The sequence below is a fragment of the Ambystoma mexicanum genome, chromosome 5q (genome assembly GCF_040938575.1).
Source record: "Ambystoma mexicanum isolate Mex_15411 chromosome 5q, UKY_AmexF1_1, whole genome shotgun sequence".
Classification (NCBI taxonomy): domain Eukaryota; kingdom Metazoa; phylum Chordata; class Amphibia; order Caudata; family Ambystomatidae; genus Ambystoma; species Ambystoma mexicanum.
In genome coordinates, this window is record NC_090933.1 from 418,847,828 (window position 1) to 418,870,838 (window position 23,011).

Genomic DNA, 23,011 nt, shown 5'->3' on the forward strand with positions numbered 1-23,011 from the left:
ACAATATATTCCCTATTTAAAAATGTTCAAATACAGAACCTTGCATAATTAGCATATCCCCCTGCCAATGCATTTCTAAAATGTCACTGTAAAATTGTACAGATATTCTTGAAGGAACACACTTCAAAATGAACATTTCTATATCATCTATGTTGTTCCATTTTTTAATTGCAGTTCCATGTTTGTATTGTATTGTATGAAAATGTATAAAGCGTGACAAAGACCAGAAGGCATCAAGGCGCTGGGGGAGAAAACCACCTGAGAGGAGAGGAGAGCAACACATATTAAACAGGCACATTTTTAGCTGCTTGCGGAAGATGGGCAGGGCCTGGGTACTCCTGATATGCAAGGGGAGAGCATTCCACAGAGTCGGGTCCAGTACAGAAAAAGATCTGACTCCGCATGAGAGCGTTGGAAGTGGGGGAAAGTCAACAAAAACTTGTTGGCTGAACGAAGAGTTCTCTTGGGTTGGTAGAGAGACAACTTCAACTGCAGTAACTTAGCACCCATGGAGTGGAGAGCAAGATGGACTGTGCATAAAACCTTGACCTTCACCTGAGTTCTGACAGGCAGCCAGTGAAGATGCTGAAGTAGGTCCTGAGAATGGGATAGTCTAGGGGCGCTAAGAGCCAACCTAGTTGCCACATTCTGAAGAATCTGAAGTCATTGGAGGAATACTTCTGGCTGGCCCAAATAGATGCCATTGCAGTAGTCAATTCCACACATAATAGAGGCAGAGACAATTTTGCTCCTAGCCACATTGGGGAGAAACGGAAGCACCTTCTTCAGAACCCTAGGTTTTACAAAGCCACTCCGGCAAACAGCTGAGATTTGCGCCTCTCTAGAGCCTGATGTCATGATCTTAATACCAAGGCTTTTAACTACAGTAGGGGTTTTGGGGCAGGGTACCAGGCAAACAGGCCTGTAATCAGAGGTCCAGCTATTGGGTGCCTGACCAATCACTAATATCTCAGTCTTTTCCCATTCAGCTTAAGCCAATTTTCAGACATCCAGTGAGACACTGCGGAAAGACAAGCTTTTAGAAGTTCCAAAGGGCTTTCCTTAAGGGAATTGAGATGAAAAAAGATCTGAGTATCCTCCACGTACATGAAGAAATGCACACCAAAGCTGGCAATAAGCCTGGCAAGAGCATCCATGTATAAATTAAAAAGCAAAGGGGAAAGCGCTGAGCCCTGAGGGTCTCCAAAGTCAACCGCCATGGGGGAGTGTAAAGGAGCGAGAGACACCACTTGAGTGCGACCAGACAAAAAAAGGAGAACCATTTCAGGGGCACTTCTGAGACACCAGCCTCCAATAGACACTGTAGCAGTCTCTGATGGTCAATGGTATCTAAGGCCACGGAGAGATCGAGTAAAATAAGAACACTCGTCTCTCTGCGGTCTTGAGCCAGTGCAATATTTGGAGGCAATAAAGCAATATCTGTTGATTTGTTGCTCTGTCTCTCATCAATACTCCAGGATAATATATTGCTGTTAATCATATTATTCAGAGCGGCAGGCACAAGTCTCCATGAAAACAGATGGTGGTTTTGCCTTGGAGTTTGCAGCATTTCCTGTGTTCAATTTAAAGTTATTCAAAAGTGTTTAGGTGAAATGTACTCATGGCTCCACATTGTGTCTGAGAAAATATAGTTTATGGCACAATCTTCACTATACGCAGGTGAATATATACCAGTTTCCTAAATTTGGTTGTTAATTGGTTGATGTGCGCATTGCCCATTTTTCTTTGATCGGTAGTGAGGCCTAAATAGGCATATTGAGTCACTACCTCCACCTGGGGATGTTCTAGTCGCCAAGTGTATTTAATCCTCTTCTACATGTTGAAGGCCATGATCTTGGTTTTGGTTAAGTGGAGCTTCAGACTGTGCAGGGTAGAGTATTTTTGGAAATCAGAGAGTAGGGTTTGAAGCCCCACGGGTCTACAATCAAGTAATACAATGGGCCTCATTACAAGTCTGGCGGCAACCTTGCGGCTAAAACTGGCAGGTTGCCGCCGGACTTGCAATGAATTACTGCCGCCTGACTTGCCGGATACACCGGGGCATTACAGCCCCGGCGCTCCGGTAAGTCAGGCGGCAGTAATTGTAACTCCTCATTCCCGTAGCATGGAAGCACTGGCACCGGTGCCAGTGCTTCCGTGAAGTCCTGCGGGCGGGTGCCATTTCGCCCACCAGGCTGACCCTGGTGGGTGGGACGGCATCCGCCTGTAGACTCGTAGTGTGCCAGTCTGGTAACAATGGTGCCGGTAGGCTTACCGGCACTGTTGTTACCAGACCAGCACACTCATAATGAAGACCAATGTCATCCGCAAACCCCAGTCAGTGTAACTTTCTATATCCCATCCATGGTAAGAGGCACTTCTGGTATGCATTACTGCAGGAATATGTGCCAAATAAAGATTGAGGAGAAGAGGCACTAGCACTCATCTTTGTTTAAGACCGATATGCATGGATATAGCCTGATGAAGGCACGTTTGTTATCCAGGTAAACAGCTTCGGTGGTGTTCACATAGAGCCCCATAATCCTCTTTAATAGTCCTCCCGGAATACCCCAGTTGTTAGAGCAGGCAAATGACTTCTTGTCACTTGTATTTCTTTGTTGCTAGATTTGAAGTCCCAGGTGAAGGTGATAGAGTTCAGGGAGTAACGATGGGACGTTGGGCCTCATTACATGTTAGCTTACCTGAAAGTGTACATAGGTTGCCTGCAAATGTGGCCTTAAAGAGAGCATAACCCACTCTAGTCAATATTCATAACTCATATAGTAATCCTGAGAAAAGTAGCTGTTCTGGAGAGAGGATGATTGATTTAGTGTGTAGGCAACCTCGTGTTTGTTCAGTTTGAATTAAATAATGCTTTATTAATGCCTTTCTGACAAACCCAGAGAATGAAAGTAAAGAAGGATAAAAGACAATGTTAGGGCTCCGTTCAGTCAGTGGTCGAATCATTCTATTCATTTGAACATATATATAGCTTCTACATATAAATGTCTAACGTCCAAAGTGATAATACAGAGAGAAGTGACGTTTTCAGCTCCTGCATATGTCAAATGCGACCTCTGAGGTACGATGCTTAGTGCAAGTATGATTTTTCAAAGCATAGCTCATATTACCCCGGAAAGCGTGTTTAAGAAGCAATAATTAAAGCAGAAAGCTGCAGGGGTCGCATAATTGCTCTAAACACACAAACGTTGTGTGTAGGCATGGGATGGGAAACGTCCAGGAACTGCCATAATCTCTCAGAAATGTGCTCAGAAAGCACAGGGCTAGCCAACTAGATCACATTGTCTGGGTTTTACAGGGATAGGCAGGTCGCCGCTGGGACTGGTCATAGGGACTGGCATGGCTCTGGGCGGTCAAAGGTTGAAGGTGTGACCCTGCTTGCATGCCACCTCTCTCTCTTCACGTTCAATGCCAACAGTTTCAGCTCATAGGTGTGGTGTGGCCGCCCGTGCCTCGGGCCTGCCTGCATGCACTTGTGCACTCAATCACACATGCAGGAACACACGGGACACAGTGTTGGCCGGTTCACATCCCGGCCGCAACTGCCGGCACGGGCGCACTTTATTATCCACCGCGCATGCGCGTAGCCAGAACGAGGCTCGCGCATGCGCCTACCGTGACTCGCACGTCGCAATAGGCAGCACTTACAAGGCCACCAAACAGCCTAAACTAGAAAGTCTGCTAACGAATTCCAAGAAGCTTGATAGCTTACAAGAGCATGTGAACATTTGTGCCACTGTACTTGTCCCTGAAAAGTTGTGGTACGTTTTATCAGACCAACATAACTACAGTAACCACATTGATTCTCAGAGTACATAGAAGTCTGAAGACGGTGAAGTACATCAGCTCTCAGTCGTATATTTAAAGTGCGTCAGTTCTGAGCAGTATAGAAGAAGGACGGCGATGGTAGAGTACATTAGCTCTCAGGAGCACTAGAACTGTGGTGATGTGCAGCACACCAGCTCTCAGTAGTAGGGCATACCAGTGTGACGATGGTACAGTGGATATGGTCCGAGTAGTAAATAGAAGCACAGCCATGGTACACTGCGTGAGCTCTTGTGTATACACTCTAGGCATCAGCTCTCAGTACAGCAGATAAGTATATGTACGTCACAGTACATTACCTCACAAGAACACACAGAATGTCACAGCACATCTCAGCGCTATAGCGTTTGGCTACATACCACAACTGTCTAATTAAATGTTGTAAGAGTGGGTTCATGTATGCCTCGTTAGTTATAACAGCATAGGTTCCAGAAAGCGAAGACGTTGCGCCCTCCCCTGCTTCCTTTACGTGCAATAAAATACAACCTACAATAACTAATCATAACAAAAACGGGTTTCCCCATCCCGCAGGACTAACCGACAGCTGCAGGATAGTGATTGATGATTGCCAGCAGAAAATATCTCGGAATCTGACTGTTTACACTCATATGTATGTTGTATTCACAGCTGCAGGACAGTGCGTGTTAGTTCTCGAACTTCCGCTCTGCATTTCCTCTCGGCGAAATAGATCAGATCTGTAAAGATAAGAGCCACGGCTTGGAAATCACCGGTGTCGGAAAACCTCTCACTCTCTTACATCTCAGTGATCTCACTTCGGTTCAGCAGAGGTGTATATTTGTATAGCCCCGTGGTGCCTTGATCTCAAAATCTGGAGCAGCGCCAGTTCAGGAAACATGGCGAGCAAAAGAACCGGAGCAACCGTGACCCGCAGTCATTGTTATTTCATATTGTGTTGCTGAAGATGGTGAGGTACCCTACTCTGCGACCTCTTTCCTAAGTGTGACTACCTTCTAGATAGCCTTTGCTTGGCATGCCAGAGGCTAATCGGGGCTGGGGGGGGGGGGGGGGGCGCAATTCATATATTGAGAGATTGTGAATGGATGTTCAGCGTGTGGTGAAACTGGGGCAGCCCCATGCATAGATGCTTGCCACATTGGCCCACAGCTTATTCCACCTGCCACTTTCTAAGCGATAATAAGAAAAAAAGCGGGAAAGGTTCTGGATAACAATGGTGGTCAGAAGGCCCTCGAACTGTTATGTTGACATTTCTGAAGAATTCCGGGAAGATTCATCTCCCCAGAAGGATAGAATGTTGATTTGTTGGCGGTGAGTGTAAGAAATGTGGGTTGAGGACACCAACATGGTGGTAGGATGGTGAAGAATTGTGTGTGTCGTTACTGGGTAACGAGCAACAATCTTGGTGAAGTAAGCATGCACGGGATTGCACTACACTGGGCTCATATATTGCAGGCCTTTTGTTTAGCAGATGGCCCCCAGGATTAGGGGAACCTGCTAGGACATGGACAGAATAAGTGACTCGATGGGGCAAAAGAAGTGTGGGACCAAGTGGAAACAGAGAAGGAAGAGATTGCAACTAGCAGATTAAATTGGGGAAAAATGTAGAATATGATTGGAGCCGGGTTAAGGAGTTAGTGGGAGTTAGAGAAGCGTTCCCCACATTGGGAAAGCCAACAGTTTTGGCTTGTGTGTAGGCATGGTGAAGGCATTTTCAAAGCACTGCCATTACGGAACGACTTGGACATAAGATGGCAACAGCTGCCAAAAGGTGTGCTGAGCAAAGGCCTATCTAATGCACATGCAAGAGCCAAACCGCTTAGCTTTCCCAATGCATGTTTTCTACAGGAATTCAGTCCAAGGAACAGGGTCGAGTAGACACATAACCTAGCATTCAAAAAGTAGCTGAGCATCCCCCAAAATCAGGCTACCTACACACATTATTTTTCTCCACAGATCTTTATTATATGCACCCCATTTGGGAATATGCCACTATCATTCAAGACAATCACTGTGTACACCATTTTCAAGCAGAAGGCACAATAAAATATATGGACTGCACACGCAAACAGCTCTCTAGAGTAGATTCATTATTCTACTGTAGGTGCATTTTACTTGTAATGAGGTTGTAAAACTGAACTACAAGTCCCAGAATACAATGGGGCGATGGCAGAGAGATATATCTGGCTATCTGACGCAAGATTGACCAGTTTGCAGCTTTACTGGTCACTTGCTGAGTATTTCATTTACAAAATGAGGTGGTTTGAAGTTGTGGCAAAATAAATATAGCTACATATCATGATCAGTTTTTTAAATTTAAATGTAATCTTTTCATTAAGGAAACTGAAGCTTAAAAAATAAAACAAATCAATGCATAACTTTGTATAAGAAAACAAGAATGTGATTGCACAGAGGTCACACGCCCCGCCTCCCCCCACCCACTCAACAACCCCCGCCCCCATTGGTGCATGTGTCTAGATCATAATCAGCATTCCAATAAAAAACAAAAAACAAAAATCAGGCAGTCATCGACTTTTGTATGCCAGCTCGTCCCGCAGTACAGATCTTGGCTAGGAGGTTCAACCATTTCTGTTTGTCAGGCGGAGTCTCTCCCTTCCACCCCATCAAGATAGCTTTGCGCGTGGAGAACGGCAACACGTGTATGAATTTGTGCGTTATTGAGTCCTCGTGCCATTCCTGGCTGCCTAGCCCAAGAAGCACAGCGGACGGGCACATGGGAACATGACAGGGTTCGATTTTAGATATAGGACGCAGAACAAGATTTCAATATGGTTGTATGGCCGGGCAAGTCCAGAAAACGTGGCCTACGGAGCCCACCGCCCCACGCTGCCTCCAACAACGAGGAGATGATGACAACCCCATAGACTACAATTTAGAGGGTGTGTAGTATGCTCTACGAATAATCTTGTACTGCATCTCCCTGTGTTGCAGACTACAGGATACATTCTAGATTGCGTCAAAGGCCTCACAAAGGTCTTCGGCACAGAGGGGTGTGTTGAAGTCATCAGCCCAGACCTCCACTGGCATGACATTTCTAGCGAGATTGTGTGTTATGCAAAAGTCGGAGATCGTCTGCAGTTTTGGAAATTCTGTGACATTCCGCCCGAATTCTGTCTCACGGAGTGATGGTTCTATAGCTCTAGTCGCTGCTGTAGTGATCTCAGTGATGATGGATTCAATTGAGCGGTATAGCGGCAGAGAACGGCAGAATTGTCTGATCGTCGCACATGTCTTTTAGCCTGATGTCACTCCAGGCCGATATTTGTCAGTTATGACGCTGTATGGGGGACCCCAGTGAAAAGAGGGCTTTTAGGCCAATCCAGGGTGGACATTCCTGGACATTGGACCCAGTCATTGTGCTTATGCTGTGCTATTTTGTCACAGTAGGGCCTATAATGGGACGGGTCTTAAGTCGGCTCGGAGCCATCTAGGTGGAATGGCCAGAACTTCCTGAGGCATGAACAGAAGAAATACCTGTAATTCAATGGTTCTTCAGCTATTCGTGTCCTCAGGGTTTAGCCAACGCTTGGCCAAAGAAACCTGTGCAGCCCTATAGTAAGCTCTCCACGACGGGAGAGCTAGCCCACCATTGGCTTTTGGAAGCCTGAAGGATGCATTTGCTTAAGCGTGCTTTTTGCTTTGCCGGATGAATTTCACTATTGACCTATCTAGTCCATCATACAGGCATCATACAGGCATCGTGGTGGGGATATGGGGATCACAGTGGCGAGATAGATACGTTTAGGCATATCATTCATTTTAACAGCGTTAATCCGTTTGGGGAGGGAGAACGATATTGCATGGCACCTATCAAGATCGGCTTTTATTTTTGCAATGTGAGGGGTAGTTCAAGTCGACTAAGCCCGACAGACTCGTGCTTACATTAATTCCCAGATATTTGATGTGGTTGTTCTGCAGCCTAAAGGGTGCAACCCTGCAAGGGTCCCATGGTATATGGGCTCGTGGTGGCAAGACCTCCGATTTGTCCCAGTTAACACAGTGGCCTGCAATTGGCACATATTCCAACAGTATTGTACGGATTCTGGGTAGGGAGCATGGGAACCTGCTAATATAGCGTAAGATATCATCTGCATATAGGGAATCTCTATGCTACGCATGCCCCTTACTGATCCCAGTCCATTTTGTATCAAGGTGTAGTTTTATTGCCAGGGGTTCGATTGCAAGTGCAAACAATAGTGGCAATAGGTGCAGCCCTGTCACGTGTGAGTGTGGAGTGGAAAGGGTGCAGAGGTGTGACCATTGGTAGCAACAGTGGCGTGGGGTTTGATGTATGGAAGATGGATCCTGCGTAGGATCTGCCCAGAGAAGCCAAAGCGCTGTAGGACCGTGAATTTATAATCCCATCTCACCCTGTCAAAAGCCTTCTCGCCATCTAGCGACAAGATTATATCTTCTGAATCAGTCGGGCCCTCTATTATGTGTAGCAATCGCTGTAGGTTATCTGAGGAATGGCGATGTACTGTGAAGTCGGTCTGGTCATGGTGGATCAAAGCGTTCATCAGCCTCCCAAGGCAATTTGCAAGACACTTCGCTAGAACCTTTGCATCTGCATTGATCAGCGAAATTGGCCTATATGTGCTGCAGTGTGTAGGATCACGTCCTTCCTTGTGGAAGACTACAATTCTTGCTGTGAGCAGAGATACAGGAAGGTGTCCTGCCTCAGCTGCCTCTCTAAACATGTGTCCCAGCTCAGGGGCAATGGCCTCGCTCAGGTGCTTGTAAATGTCAATTGGTAAACCGGCGGGCCCGGAAGTCTTAACAGCGTCTAGTCCCCTAATCGTACATAGGACTTCTTCGCCTGTAATCAGCTCATTGAGCAGGGCAAGGTCTTGCAGAGCTACCTTAGGGAAGGTCAAGGGGTGCAGCAATTCACATACTAACCCAATTTACCTATCCGGCGGCGAGGCATATAGACCCTTATAGTACTCAACGAAACCAAGATTAATAGTTTTGTCACCTGTTAACAAATTCCCGGCACCATCCCATATGGTGTCAAAAATCTGTGCACGCTGTTTCTCGCGCAGCACCAATGCCAGCAGGTGAAGCCGACAGTCCCCCTCGGTATAAAGCGTATGAGCCCATTTACTGAATGCTTTCTGGGCCCTAATTGCAGAGATCCGGGTAAGTTCGGACCTGGTACATACAATATGAGTGTAAACAGTCGGATTCCGAGATATTTTGTGCTGGCAATCATCACTTATTAACGTTTTGGTGAGCGTTTTTTCCTGCATTTTCCAGGAGCGCAGTTTAAATGCCCACCGTGAAATGCATTGCTTTAAATGAATCCCAGCAGCGGAGCATGGAATAGTCGTCAGAAAGGATGTCACGCCAGAAGCCTGTTGCGTCCTCTGTCAGGTGTTGGACAAAGTGCAGTGAGTCAGAGTCATCAGATTAAGGTGCCAGGACAGGGTGACCCGTAGTTAAACTGATGCAGTAAGTTGTAACAGGATAGCTGCATGATCGGAGAGTGTAATGGGTAGGATAGAGGAGTTCGTAACTATGTGCACAACAATTCATGGGAGGAGCAAATTATCTAACCAGGAGTAGCTTCTATGGTGGTGCGAGAAGAATGTGTACTGCCTCATTACGAGGCTGGCGCTCCCGTAATGAATGGTGCCGGTACGGGACCGGCACCGTTCATTATGGGATGCCTGATTACGATGTCCCCTAGCGGGACCCGCACAGAATGTCTGGTCAGACCAGACGTCCTTAGCGGGTCCCGCAAGGGGACCAAGGAGCTAATAACGGGACTGTTATTAACGGGCCCGTTATTAGCTCCATCCCCATTCCCATTAAGCCTTATGGGGGCTCAAATGGGAATAGGGATTAGTTTTGTGAATGAGGAATTACCGGGTCCTCTAAGGTTGGAATGACCCGGTAATTTCTCATTCACAGAACCCGGAGCTGGAACCCGGTATGGAGGCAGCCATGCCCTTATTAAGGGCATGGCTGCCTCCATACTCGTAATGAGGCCCATAGTCTTTTTTTCTCCTTGTGAATGTGCTGCCACACGTCAGTCAATCGAGGTTCTGTCATCAAGGAGAGCAGCATAAATGCTTCTTGCGACTGGGATAATATAGTAGTCACTATACACTGTCTGTCCAGCAGTGGATCAAGAATGACATTAGGATCGCCACCTATTAGCATCAGGTGGCCTAAGAAGGGGGCACAGAGAGCTAGTGTGTGAATGAAGAAGCCTGGCGTGTCTGTGGTCGGAGCGTATATATTCAGGAGGGTAATTGGTTGCTGGTACGCTGTGCCATGAATCATGACAAACCTACTGCCTTTGTCAGTTTTAGTGTCTAACACAGTTAGGGGAACCCGTTTGTGCACACGAATGAATACGCCCCACTTCCCATGAAACAGGGAGGGAAATGCTTGTCCCACCCAGCCCCTACACACCTTAGCAGATTCAGTTGCATTCAGGTGGTCTTCTTGTAGGAATGACGCATCTATGTTCACGTCCCTTATATAATTAAGGAGTCGTCAGCGTTTGATGGGTGACCCAGTACCTGAATATTTTGAAGTAATACAATTAAGTGACATCATTACCCTGTATAAAACAGCATTTTGCCACAGCCAAGCCGTGGAAGGTCAGCGGAAACAGCAGTATGAGGAAATAGGTACCAGGCCGCCATTCACCTTCCCACATCTGAGTAGCCGGGCAAAGCGAGGCAGTTGGATATGAGGTCACCGCCTCTTGAACCACCACAGTAGGGCAAGCACAAGCAAAGTGAAGCAAGTATAGGATGACACTTGGAGAAGGCACTCTAGCCAGAAATCAGTACACAATGCACAGAGAACAATCCCCCAAAAACCAAAAACATTAACAAAAATAACGATAACAATGGGCAACCACCCAGTAATACGAACATTGGGGCCTGTCGACTTGGACCCAATGTAACTTGGCAAAAGCCAGTGCCATAGGTGTCAAACAAGGCCAAATGTGGCCGTTCCGAGCCCATAGCAGCCTTTCCACCCCCTGATGGTGTCGGAGCGATGGGGGTATGAGACGGGGCGGGCAGCGCCCTGTGTATTCATGCAGATGATCGCTCATGAGTGTGCCTATGAAGGAGACAAGCTGGAATAACGTGAATAACATGACCCCCTCAATAATCCTTGACAGTGTGGGCGCAAGCATTGATAGAGCCGATAGAGCTACTAAATGAAGTGTAGCAAGTAGAGCAAGAGGATCAAGGGGGGCCTCTGAAGTTAGTAGATCAAGTTGAATATCCAATCAGGCCAAGTAACAACAAGAAGGGTCGCCAATATTATCCAGCAGTTGCGGCAGTGAAGTCACTATCGCGAAAAGTCAGATACTATGGGGCTGTATAAGCAATAGCGTACAACAACAACTGCCCCAGATAATGAAAATTTGCCAGTCGGCCTTCTTTTCCCCACCCTCGCGTTGGCCAGATCTTTTCCAGCGGTTGCGGGCCGTGCCAGACCATCCAGTTGGTGGGTCATTAGTTTGAGCAGGGAACTGCTCCGGCTCTTCTGGGAAGGCATCTTGGCTCCTTCTCCACATGGCAATGCGTAGATGCCTAGCGGCAGCTCCAATACCTTGACTCCCTCCAGGTATAGATATGGTGTGGTTTAGAGCAACAGCTGGACGCCCAGTCTTCTTTTTAGATGCTAGCATGTGCAGCATCGGTGCGCCAAGGCGATTCATGGCATCCGGCAGAATGTTTTAGGGTCAGTGGCAGTAATAGACCTCACCAGTGAAATCCAATAGAACAGGGTATGGATGGTGCTGAGCAGATGAAAGATCAAGAATGCACAGTTCAATACCTAATGCCCTTGCTCCTCCCCGCAAACAAATTTGCTTCTGAGACACATTGCGGTCAATGGAGATCAGAGCATTATGCAGCTCATTATTCTGCAGGCTATGCAGATGATATGGAAAGTAGACCCACATGACATGTTTCTGTATGCTCAGTGTCCACTGCAGTGCAGCGTGCACATTTATCTAATTGCGGGCCAAGTTCAGGTCCGGCGGGATCTGTTTGTTGCAGAGCTTAATTGTCGGCATCAGGGGAGCTGAGCTTGCCGCTTAAGAGGGAGGTCATGGTAAGCACATTCTGCAGCGCTGATTTTACAGTGGCATACAGGGCAGTTATGGGGGCGTTGTGGTAGGGTGTGCACACACTGTAGGTCTTCATGCGTGGGGCCAGCACCACCAACACCCCTCACCACAATCGTCAAGGCAGAGAGATGCAATGCCTTCGTATGTGGCCAAAACGGGTCGCCATGGGCAGGAGCCACTCCCGTTATCCCTCCACGAGAGGTTACCAGGTATCACTCACTCACCTGCGCTCTAGCACCTTGAAGCATCTTTTGTGCTAGATGGAATTACAGTAATAGATATGAGACCAAATAATCGGACAGACTCAAAGAGTATGGAAAAGTACTACTTTATTTTTAGTTTAATAAATCAGGGAGACCTGACAAACATCAGACTAATGCTTGCACAAACGGTGGTGTGGAAGGTTACCCAGAGCCATGCCAGTGGTTCAGATTCATTCAAAACCTTCCACCCATCATCTTTGTGCTTACTGTTTGTCTCATTATGTGGGAGAGGGTATGCCCAGACGTGGGTCCCTTGCTCGCTGCGCCATAGGGAACCAAGCTCACTGAGGAGGCCCAACAAGGCCGAAACATGTCTGGGGTTGCTTGTGTTTCTGTGCAGAGGGGACCAGGCCTAGCAGTTCGGGCTGGGCTGCTACCATTGGTGGCAGTACCTGTCTTATTTGCATATGGCTAGTCCCCTTTTGCAATGGCGCAGACGGGCTAAAAAACAGTGGTGTGGAAGGTTACCCAGAGCAATGCCAGTGGTTCAGATTCATTCAAAACCTTCCACCCATCACTTTTTTTTTTACTGCACACTCACACAGTAGCTTGATTACAAGGAGGTTTTACACCTCAATATGCGGCATCTATGACATGATTCTACGTGGCAAATCATAAAACCTATCGAAGGAAGGAATTGGTGAAGGGACCATGTCTACTTATAGTATATATAAAGATCAGTGCTTCGTTGGCTACCCCTTGTCTGTAGGGCACGCCTTGAACTACTTCTGAACACATATAGTACTGATTATACCGGACAAAACAACAGTGGCTTGGCTCCTGCAATTGTTTATGTTAGGTTGCCCCTCAACCCCACTGATTGGTTGGCATTCTATCCTAACTTTTGACGTTTAGCTCCTTAGCAGCACATACATGAAATGAAACCTAGGTGTTTGAATCCCATCAGACTACTCCCCATTTTCCCAATTAGTCCATCATCTGTCATCGGTAAGCCATCAGCCAGTCTTTTGTTTGTAGTTGACCTTGTTGCTGCTCACTGTTCTGGAACATTCAAGGGAGTGTGAGCACACCACTATCTTAGCTTAAGGCTCTAATGAATAGCCTTTGTTTTTGACTTCTGAGTCATGTCTGAAAAGACCACAAATGTGTCAATTTCAGCCTTCTATTTACTGCTATTTGATTTAATTATGCAATAATTATTGTGCTGTTGCTCCTCTTGGCCCCTGGAGACTTGCTCACTCTATCTCATATGAATTGTATACACTTTTAATTGACCAGCAATTTGGCTCTCACAGATGTTTTTGTCTTCTTCCATCTATAAAGAATGACCCACATTCAGAACTTATCCATGTACTCCCTTTGTGCTTTGCACTTATCCCTCAAAATTGTATTTTTGCTCTGGGCCAACCTTGACTTATCATCGGGTCTGCCAGAGGTGGACCGGGAACCAAAAGAGGCCTTGGAAATAGTTTTCAAAGTGGCCCCAAATTACACATTTTCAGCAAGCCCAAGCCTTTTCCTATGAGAAAATGTGGAAATAAAATAGGTTGCCACACAAAAGGGGCCCAGAGTGCAAAGGCCTACTGGGAAATCTCCAGAGTTCCCTATACGCCAGTCCACCCCTGGGGTCTGCTCATGGGGCTTTCTTTTCGCATCTCCTGATTCTTACAGCCTTGGCCTGTCTCTGAGGTAGATTGGTTAAATTCAACGTGAGCTGTCGTCCATTTTCCAAATATGGCATCCTTGCCACTTTATATGTTCCTCCATAGCAAGCTTCTATACGTTGTCTTTCTACCTTGCATTACAGCGTATTTACAGTTATTGGTCAGTAAGTTACTTCATCTTCTTTAGATCCATGATTACTTTAGCTTTAGGTTCCTGTTCCTCTTAATGCTTCAGTTACTTTGTTAATTTGAATATCGTTTCAACATAGGTTCAAATATCTTCTTCATGACATCACTTCGTCCTCGTCAGATTTTATTTAGCGTCTATCCACTATATTCGCTGATGCATTCTGACATCTTCGCAGGTGGCATCCTTCCATATAGCTTTCTTCCATGCGACATCCTTCCACACTTTCAGTGTGAGGGTATATTCTGTATGGCTGTCTGAGTGCATAACGTCTCACATGGACTCGATGCGGTATAGGAATGATACTGGGATCTCATCTATGTTTTTTCTTTGACTGCTCCAATATGACGGTGGCGAGGGGGCAGGAACTGGCAAGAAAACATTTACCTTCACGTCTACACACCCGCTGGCCCGTTACGAGGCACACCCATGTCCTGATAGCGCACTGTGTGTTCCAGCCCCCTTTCTTCCATCTTGGCAGTCGAAGCTGGGCATCAAGCGCAACGTGCCATCTTCAAAGTCGGGCCCCGCAGCGAGCCCATGTCTGCCGCCACATTCAGATGAGATTCCTGGTGATCGCTGAGCCCAACACACACGGGAAGCAAGTAAGAGGTGCACAGGGGTATAGGTAACCCTCGGCAGGATTTACAGCAAGTAGTGTCGATTCAGAGCAGGCAAAATTTGAACGGGCCTGTCTGTTCATCTCAGAGCTGCGTTAGCCTGCGGCCATCTTGCCCGGGCTCTCGAGGCCCCCTATGCATGATCAGTTTTGCAGTTACATTATATCTATGTGGATACAGCAAGTGCACACATGTAGCCAGGATCTACAAGCTCAAATATCCAAGTGTAGATGATGATGGCTTTCATGAGTTGACACTGATGCTCTTATATTGCTGTTTATATCCTTCACGAAATCTGGTTATATATATTTTATCATCTGAAACACATCATTCCTAGTAGAAGAGGAAGGAAGAAACCCTATGGGCACATCAATTTGCATAAAAGGAGTTGAACAATCATGGCTACCAGTAATTTACACATAACAACAAGCTCCAGCTCTGCCGAAGAGGAAACTGTAAACATTGTAACACATGGTAAAATGTGTAATTAAACGGTGAGTAATCTGACATCATGGGCATGTCAGATGTTCTTATTGCAGTCACGCCTTCCAACGCCATACCAATTTGCAGAGGCATGACCATACTAGTGATACGTAAAGGAACAAAGCACACCAAGAATTGTAGTAGTTTATAAACCAGAAACAATGTTGTTATGATAATAAAAATCCTAAGTGGAAAACACAAATGTACAGGTGGGGGTGGATCGGGCTCGGAGGAGACAGGAGTTAAGGTGGGAAAGGTATTGTAGAAGATGGAAATGAGAGACAACAAATCAAAAGAGGTAGGGGTGGAGAGATGAGGACGAATGTGCAGGCCACAGAAGAAAGACTGAAGAAGAGTTCGGAAAATAAATCTCTGGGTACACTAACAGCCCACAAGAAGAACTCAATGGGAGTGGAGCCTTGTTTCCATTGTTAAGGGGTTCACTGGGTCGCCCGAGTAAAAGAAACATGCAACGTAACAATGGTAGAAATAAACAATAGTGTTCTCTAGTGCACAAAGAAAAGGTTTACACTTTGGCTAAAAGAGAGTCAGAACAGAACAACCTTATGATACCAGTCACAGTGACACATTTGTACGAAATAAAGTTAAGAGTAGCACTGTATTAGCAAAACAAAAAAGTGTCCTACTGTGATGGCTGGCAAGCAGACACGTAATACGTAGCACCATAAACTAGTTCTGGCTTTTTTGGCAATAGTGCTTTACATCCTGAGAGCATGTGCAATATGTATTATGAGGACAGCCAAACTACACGTCCCAGAATGCAAAAGGGTGGTGTTTGAAAAGCAAGGACTGACTCAAGGGTGGAGACTTTGCAGCTTTGATTGTCACTTGATAATAATTTACTCACTACAAATTTAAGAGGTTTGAGTTCGTAACAAAATAAAATGTACACAAACATTTAGAACGATCCAAAAGTTAGGAAAAGAAACAGTGCATCTATGCATGTGCCATGGATCAATTTAGCCTTAAATGTTAACCAGGACATGTATGTGCAGGCATCAGTCAATCAAATGTAGTCAGGAGCTATAGGCACTAATGCGGATTGTGGAAGGTGTGCATTCCACAAACTGTTCCCACTGCAGTTCTTAAATTGCTAACTCTGCACCTATATTGTTTATAGTCTCAGCGAAAGAAAGAATGGAGTAACCCTATAGACATATTGGGCCTGATTTCCGAACATGTTTTGAAACGGGAAGGTCCCATTGAAAACATGTTTGTAAATCAGGCCCCTTGCATATTTTCTAGGGATCTACAATTGCTGTGAGACGTGCCGACCCTGGTTTCCACAGCAGCCTACACATGCTGCTCAGCACTGTATCCTCAACAGCACAAAGCTGTGCGTTCCATTGAAAACAACATCGCTTTTTAAAGGTTTCAACCCGTTTTAGGACGGCAAAGCTTGTAAATCAAGTGGGTGAAGACACATGGCCCCCATTACAAGTCAGGCGTTAAGGGTTTAACGCCCGATTCACACTTTATTGCAGGCGTTAAAGTCCAAGGCGCTAAGCGACCTTGGTGCTAATGACGGCACCGTAATTTACGGTGCCATAATTAGCGCCTTCCCCATCCCCATTATGCCCTATGGGGCAAAAATGGGGATGGGGAAGGGCAAATGGTGAAGGGGGAATTACCGCCCCACTCACCTTGGAATGGGGCGGTAATTCCGCCATCCACCATGGCGGAATCCGGCATGGACCATGGTGCTAATAGCACCATGGGCCACCGCCTGACTTGTAGTTAAGACACGTATTGCACCAGGAGATGATATGCACCTGCAATTAAGTCATTACCTTTCGGAAGACTGCTTAAAAATGGTACCTACATCAGAACACCCCATAGTTTGATTTGATTGTACAACAGAGCTATCTCAAAGACATCCCATGTTTCTTTGCAGAGGGTGGAAAGGTGGTGGCTGAGAACGGCTATAGTGATTAGCATGCCCATGACCGGGTCATAGCTGGATAACAACCCAAATAACACCCACAGGCTGAGTGCCCCGTGTTGAGATGAATCTTCCCAGTGTTATCATTTTACCACCTTATATTATAATATGTTTAGCAAAAAGAGTGGCATTGTGATGTCATGAAGTTCTAATTGGAATGTTTGGTTTCACTGTGTATTCTGAGTTTGATCAGTTGGAGCCTGCCTCTTGAGGGGGTACCTGCTGTCCCTGTATCATACCTAATAAAAGACTGTGTGATACTCATGTCAGTGCGTGGACCCATACCTAACATTGGCGACGAGGATGGGATCTTCATGTGGAATTCGCCGGTCTCCGGTCCTTCCCAGAGAATCTCCTCCTCCGACGGTGACAGCAGGTGAGAGGCGGGCAGGAGGTGGAGTGAGGGCCATACCCAGACAAGCCAGGCTCCCTGAAGCTACAGCGCAGCGACCGCTACGTTGGGGGGTCGCACGTGAGCCCTGAGGAAAGGAGAGGCACTGCTCGGGCCCAGCGCGAGCTGCAGTGGGCTTTAGTTTCGGCGCTGAGGCAGCGGCTGCTGCGATCCCAGCGCGAGCTGCAGCGGACTTTGTAAACGGAGCAGGAGCAGCGGCTGCTGCTGTGAAGCCCCGCGCGAGCCCCAAAAGCAAGGAGGGGTGTCGCGCGGATACAGAGCGAGCCGCGACCCAGCTGTGACCTCGGCGCTGGGACACCGATCACTGCCGTGGAGCCCTACGCGAGCCCCCTTGGCAGCGAGGAGCATCGCGCGGACTCAGCGCGAGCCGCAGCCCAGCTGGGGAGCATTACTTGTGCAGTGGCTGCCGGTCTTAGGAAGCTGCGCGAAAAACCAAGTTGAAGAGGGAACCCTGGGCTACCCGGAACAGCTGACAGCGAGCGCTCGCCGCTCACGTGGGTTGATTAGCCACGCACACTCCAATACATTTCAGTCTCCAGAAGCCCTGGTCGTCCCATTGTGACAGTGTTTCCCAGCAATATACATGCAAGCAGTGTTTAACAGAATATTAGGAGTGGACTGCAAACCCTACAATTTAAAAAAAAAAAGAAATGCATGTTCTCGTTGCGGCAGTTCAAGACATGGTATGAACTACCCGGCCTGCCCTGCAAAATATGCGGAATGTTTCAAGTGCAAAAATAAAGGGCATTTTGCAAATGTCTGCAAGGGTAACGCTGTAAATAGTATTGAGTTCAGGCCAGTGGACAATTACGAGGACGGCATCGGAAAGGGGTACAATATCCAAGAAGTATCCAGCGCTCAAGAACTCACAACAAGGCACATATTCGAGATTTTAGAGATGTCTGGAATGACCAAAGGTCCCGTGGACAAGTTCCAAGTAGATGGAATAGAGCTCCAAATGAAAGTGGACACTTGTTCCCCTTGGACCATCATATCCCAAGAGACACTAACTAACATTCTGGGAAGGAGTAGTAACATTATACAAGCCACCAATGTCAGGGTGTGTGGATATGCAGACTCTGATATAAATATCTTGGGTGAATTCCGTGCAGAAATCATGTACAAGGAAAGAAGATGCCAAGCCACAATCCTGGTGGCGGAAAAAGGGACCTCTCTGCTAGGCTGGGAGGAGCAGAGGAAACTGGGCTTAAGGGTACAAGCCAATACACCGGACCCCGTCACCATTGCTGAGTTGGGGGACTCTTGGACCAAGGAATTTCCACAAGTGTTTTCTGAGAGTTTGGGAAGGCTTAAAGATTTCGAACATCACATCAGGCTTAAGAATAATGCTCAACCAGTAGTACACAAGGTACGACAGGTACCACTGAAGATGAGAGCACAACTTAAGGAGGAACTAAAAAGCCTGGTTGACAAAGGGGTGATTGAACCTGTTGTAGCCACGGAATGGTTGTCCCCAGTGGTTTTAGTTACTAAGGCCAATGGAAAGATGAGATTGTGTGTTGACCTGCGTAGCCTCAATCAGAACATAGTGGTTGAGAGACACCCGTTGCCTAATATCTCAGAAGTTTTGTCCACGCTAGGGGAACCCAAGTTATTTTCCATTATAGATCTCTCTGCTGCCTACCATCAGGTTCCGTTGTCTAAGGAATGTCAACACTTGACTGCATTCATCACTCCTGAGGGTGTTTTCAAGTACAACCGGATGCCCTTTGGGTTGGCCTCTGCGGCATCCGTGTTTCAGAGAGTGATGGAAACGGTATTGAAAGGTCTTGAGAAAGTAACAGTGTTTCAAGATGACATTTTGATATTTGCAAATGATGGTCCTGAGCATGATAAAATACTTAGGTCGGTTTTAGTCAGACTAAAAGAAGCGGGTCTGACTGTTCAGAGGGAGAAATGCAAAATTGCTGTTACGGAAGTGGATTACTTGGGGCATAAAATCTCATGTGATGGCATTGCCCCCAGGAAGTCTTTAGTGGATAGTATTGTGAGTGCTCCCCAACCCCTTGACAAGGAGCAACTGCGCTCGTTCATGGGATTGGCGGAGTACTACCACAAGTTTGTGGATGGTTTTGCTACAATGTCATCTTCTCTGAGAGATTTATTGAAAAAAGGAACTAAATATGTGTGGTCAGAAGAATGTCAAAATGCCTTTAGTAAAATTAAAGATAGCATTGTGAAGGCACCCTCTTTAGGAGGGTTTGTATCTGGCCGACGAACTGTGCTGGCTGTAGATGCAAGCACATTAGGTCTGGGTGCTGCTCTTTTTCAATATCATGGCAACATTGAACATATCATAGCTTTTGCCTCCCGACCTCTGAGGGGGGCGGAGAGCAATTATTCTGTGGTGGAGAGAGAGGCCCTAGCTGTATCATGGGCTGTTGCTCATTTTAAATTTTTTTTATGGGGTCAGTCGTTTGTTGTTAAGACTGATCACAAGCCGTTAGTTCAGCTACTGGGCAGTGCGGAATGGGCCAAAGGCTCACCTAGAATATCTCGTTGGATGGTTGACTTGCTAGCATATGACTTTAGAATGGTGTATATACCTGGGGACGAAAATGTGATTGCTGATTGTCTGTCCAGACTTCCTGCACAGAACGAGAGTATCAAGGATGTGAGTGCAGAAAGTACTGTGGGTATTTGTGCTTTAGCACACAATGCCATAAGCAAAGAGGAGTGGCAGTCAGCTGATGTCATGGATGAGGTCTTGGGGCAAGTAAAAGTGTGGACCAAAAGTGGTTGGCCCAGAAAAGATCTCATTGAAAAGAAATATGATGTTTATTACTGTATTAAAGAGGAGTTGAGCATGTCGGAAGATGGGTCTCAACTCAGAAAAGGAATGAAAATAGTACCCCCATATGAGATCAGGCCCAAATTAGTGGACATAGCTCACCAAGGCCATCTAGGCATGGGAGGTACTAAAAGGCATATAAGAGAATTCTTTTGGTGGCCAGGTGTTGATGGTCAGGTAGAGAAATGTGTGAGGAACTGCAAAGAATGTGACAAAAGTGACAAAAGTAAGAGTATTAAGGAAGTTCCTTTAAGACCAGTAAGTGTTCCAAGTGAGCCATGGAAGAAATTAGCAGTAGATTTAATGGGGCCCATACAGGAACTGGGAGAGGGTGTTAAATACCTTATTGTCCTGGTGGATTATCATTCAAAATGGGTTGAGTGGAAAGCCATTAGAGAGGCAACAACTTCACAAATGATTGATTTTTTCGAGGAAGTCTTTTATAGGGAAGGATTTCCCTCAGAACTTGTTTCTGATAATGGGGTACAATTCTGTTCGGATAGGATGGTAGAGTTTCTCAAGAGGTTTGGTATTAAGCACTACAGGACAGCACTATACCAGCCCAGAGCGAATGGTCTTGTCGAGAGAGCAAATAGATTCCTTAAAGGAGGGTTACAACTAGCGATGGCTTCAGGTTTGAGGTGGCAGACAGTTCTCAGGGAGATGGTCTGGAACTATTGTGTAACTCCACACTCGGTTACTGGTATTTCACCTTTCATGTCTCTCAAAGGCAGACAACCAGGAACAAAATTGTGTCCGGGTTGGTTGGATTTAGCGAAGAGTGTACATGTCAACAGGGAAAGGACCATGAATCTCATTAGGGAAACTCAAGATGAATACAAGGAGAGGTTTGACACAAAAAGGGGTGCCAAGGAGATGCAATGGTCAGTGGGGGACTGGGTCTATGTTAAGAATCCCAGAGCCTCTCCCAAATGTATTGTGAGCAAGATTATTGGACCAAAGAAAATTGCTGTGATAAGAGGTAATGTGGTTATCATGGAGGGTGGAGAATGTTGGTCAATGGCCAAATTGGTTAAGTGCAATATGGTGGACAGCGAAGCTGGTGAGGGAACCAGAGAAGAACAAGTTTCATGGGAGAATGGAGGGGAAGAACATATGTATGAACCAAATGTGAGTATGTATGAACCAAATGTGAGTACAGCCTCCAGCAACAACACCAGTTTGAATGCCAACAGGGTCAGGAACAAACCGGTCAGGTTAAATGATTATTACCTGGGTTAAACTTGCCACAAAATGAAGGGAGGAGATATGTTGAGATGAATCTTCCCAGTGTTATCATTTTACCACCTTATATTATAATATGTTTAGCAAAAAGAGTGGCATTGTGATGTCATGAAGTTCTAATTGGAATGTTTGGTTTCACTGTGTATTCTGAGTTTGATCAGTTGGAGCCTGCCTCTTGAGGGGGTACCTGCTGTCCCTGTATCATACCTAATAAAAGACTGTGTGATACTCATGTCACTGCGTGGACCCATACCTAACACCCCGTCACACCTCCCTCCCTTCTGTACTGCTCAGCCAATAGTTGTGTTTTGTGTGTTGCACAATATCACCACCTAATGGGTACAATTAGAGGAAAGAGAATGTTCTTTTGCATGTGATTTACATGTCTGAAATAAGAGCAGTCATCCACATGCAGGCAATCATCATGTCTGCATCCCAATTAATAAGACTTCAGGACCTACATTAACGTAGACTGTGCCACATGGAGTATTTTTGAAAAGGTTGGTTTCATCACATGTAGCATGTTTTACCTTAGTGGGTATCCCCATTGTCTATTTTTGAGTAATCATATTAGGCTTATAAGGTACATGTTTTAATAGAGTAAACGATGCTGGATACACATGTTGACTATGGCATAGGATGTCCCCCATTTTAACTTTATTATTCTTCCTTCTCTCAGGGTCAATTTTGTGATTACTGCTACGCAGGAGAACCCAGCAAAGCTCATCCAGTGTCCAACGCAGTGGACGGGACAGAGCGTTGGTGGCAGAGCCCGCCTCTGTCTCTAGGCTTGCAGTACAACGAAGTCAATCTCACTCTAGACCTGGGGCAGGTGAGTGGGCGCTTAAACCTGCATGCTGTGAACGGGCATTCTCGCGAGCAACTGTGCACAACACTGTCGTAATTCTGCTTAGATGTGCACTCTTGGAAGTAAGTATTGCCGCGCGCGTCCCGGCAAGCGATCTGTGTAACTGCAGCGATTCCAGGAATGTTCAATTCGGGAGAGGACAGAGCTAATCATCATCTGCTCTGTAATTGAGGATGAAATATACACTTAAACGAAGGTAATCCCGCCAAATGTGTTCACAGCAACTTGCTATTGCCGTAAATTTGCAAAAGCAAAGTGTGCTTATTCACCATTGTGGGGTCCATTGGGGAATAAGGGAATTAAAACAGGTCGTAATTCCACCAGCGATTAATCCTCACATTATCTAGAGGAAATACCTCGGGCTAAAAGCTGGAGATATATCATATGTTTTATCCTTAACTACGACATCTGGTGGGGTGGTACGTGTCCAAACCAATTTGCTGTGAGATACACAGTCTCATACTGGAGCCTCGGCCATTCCTTATTCTCTTGCGTTTACTGGAATGGCAGGTGCCGTACTTCTTCAAATTGACAGATTAATAATCACGGATTAGTCATTTTGTAGACACAGTTTTTCTTATTA

The 23,011-nt window shown here is 46.2% G+C and overlaps 1 protein-coding gene across 2 annotated transcripts in view; it reads left to right on the forward strand.

Annotated features, from left to right (window-relative positions):
- The window catches only part of LAMA3 (laminin subunit alpha 3), a 1,348,901-nt gene that overhangs the window by 53,025 nt on the left and 1,272,865 nt on the right, over window positions 1-23,011 (forward strand). For both annotated transcript variants that reach the window (XM_069620910.1, XM_069620909.1), the window contains exon 2: window positions 22,240-22,392. In XM_069620910.1, the coding sequence (XP_069477011.1) occupies window positions 22,240-22,392 (153 nt within the window). The remainder of the gene's footprint in view (window positions 1-22,239; window positions 22,393-23,011) is intronic.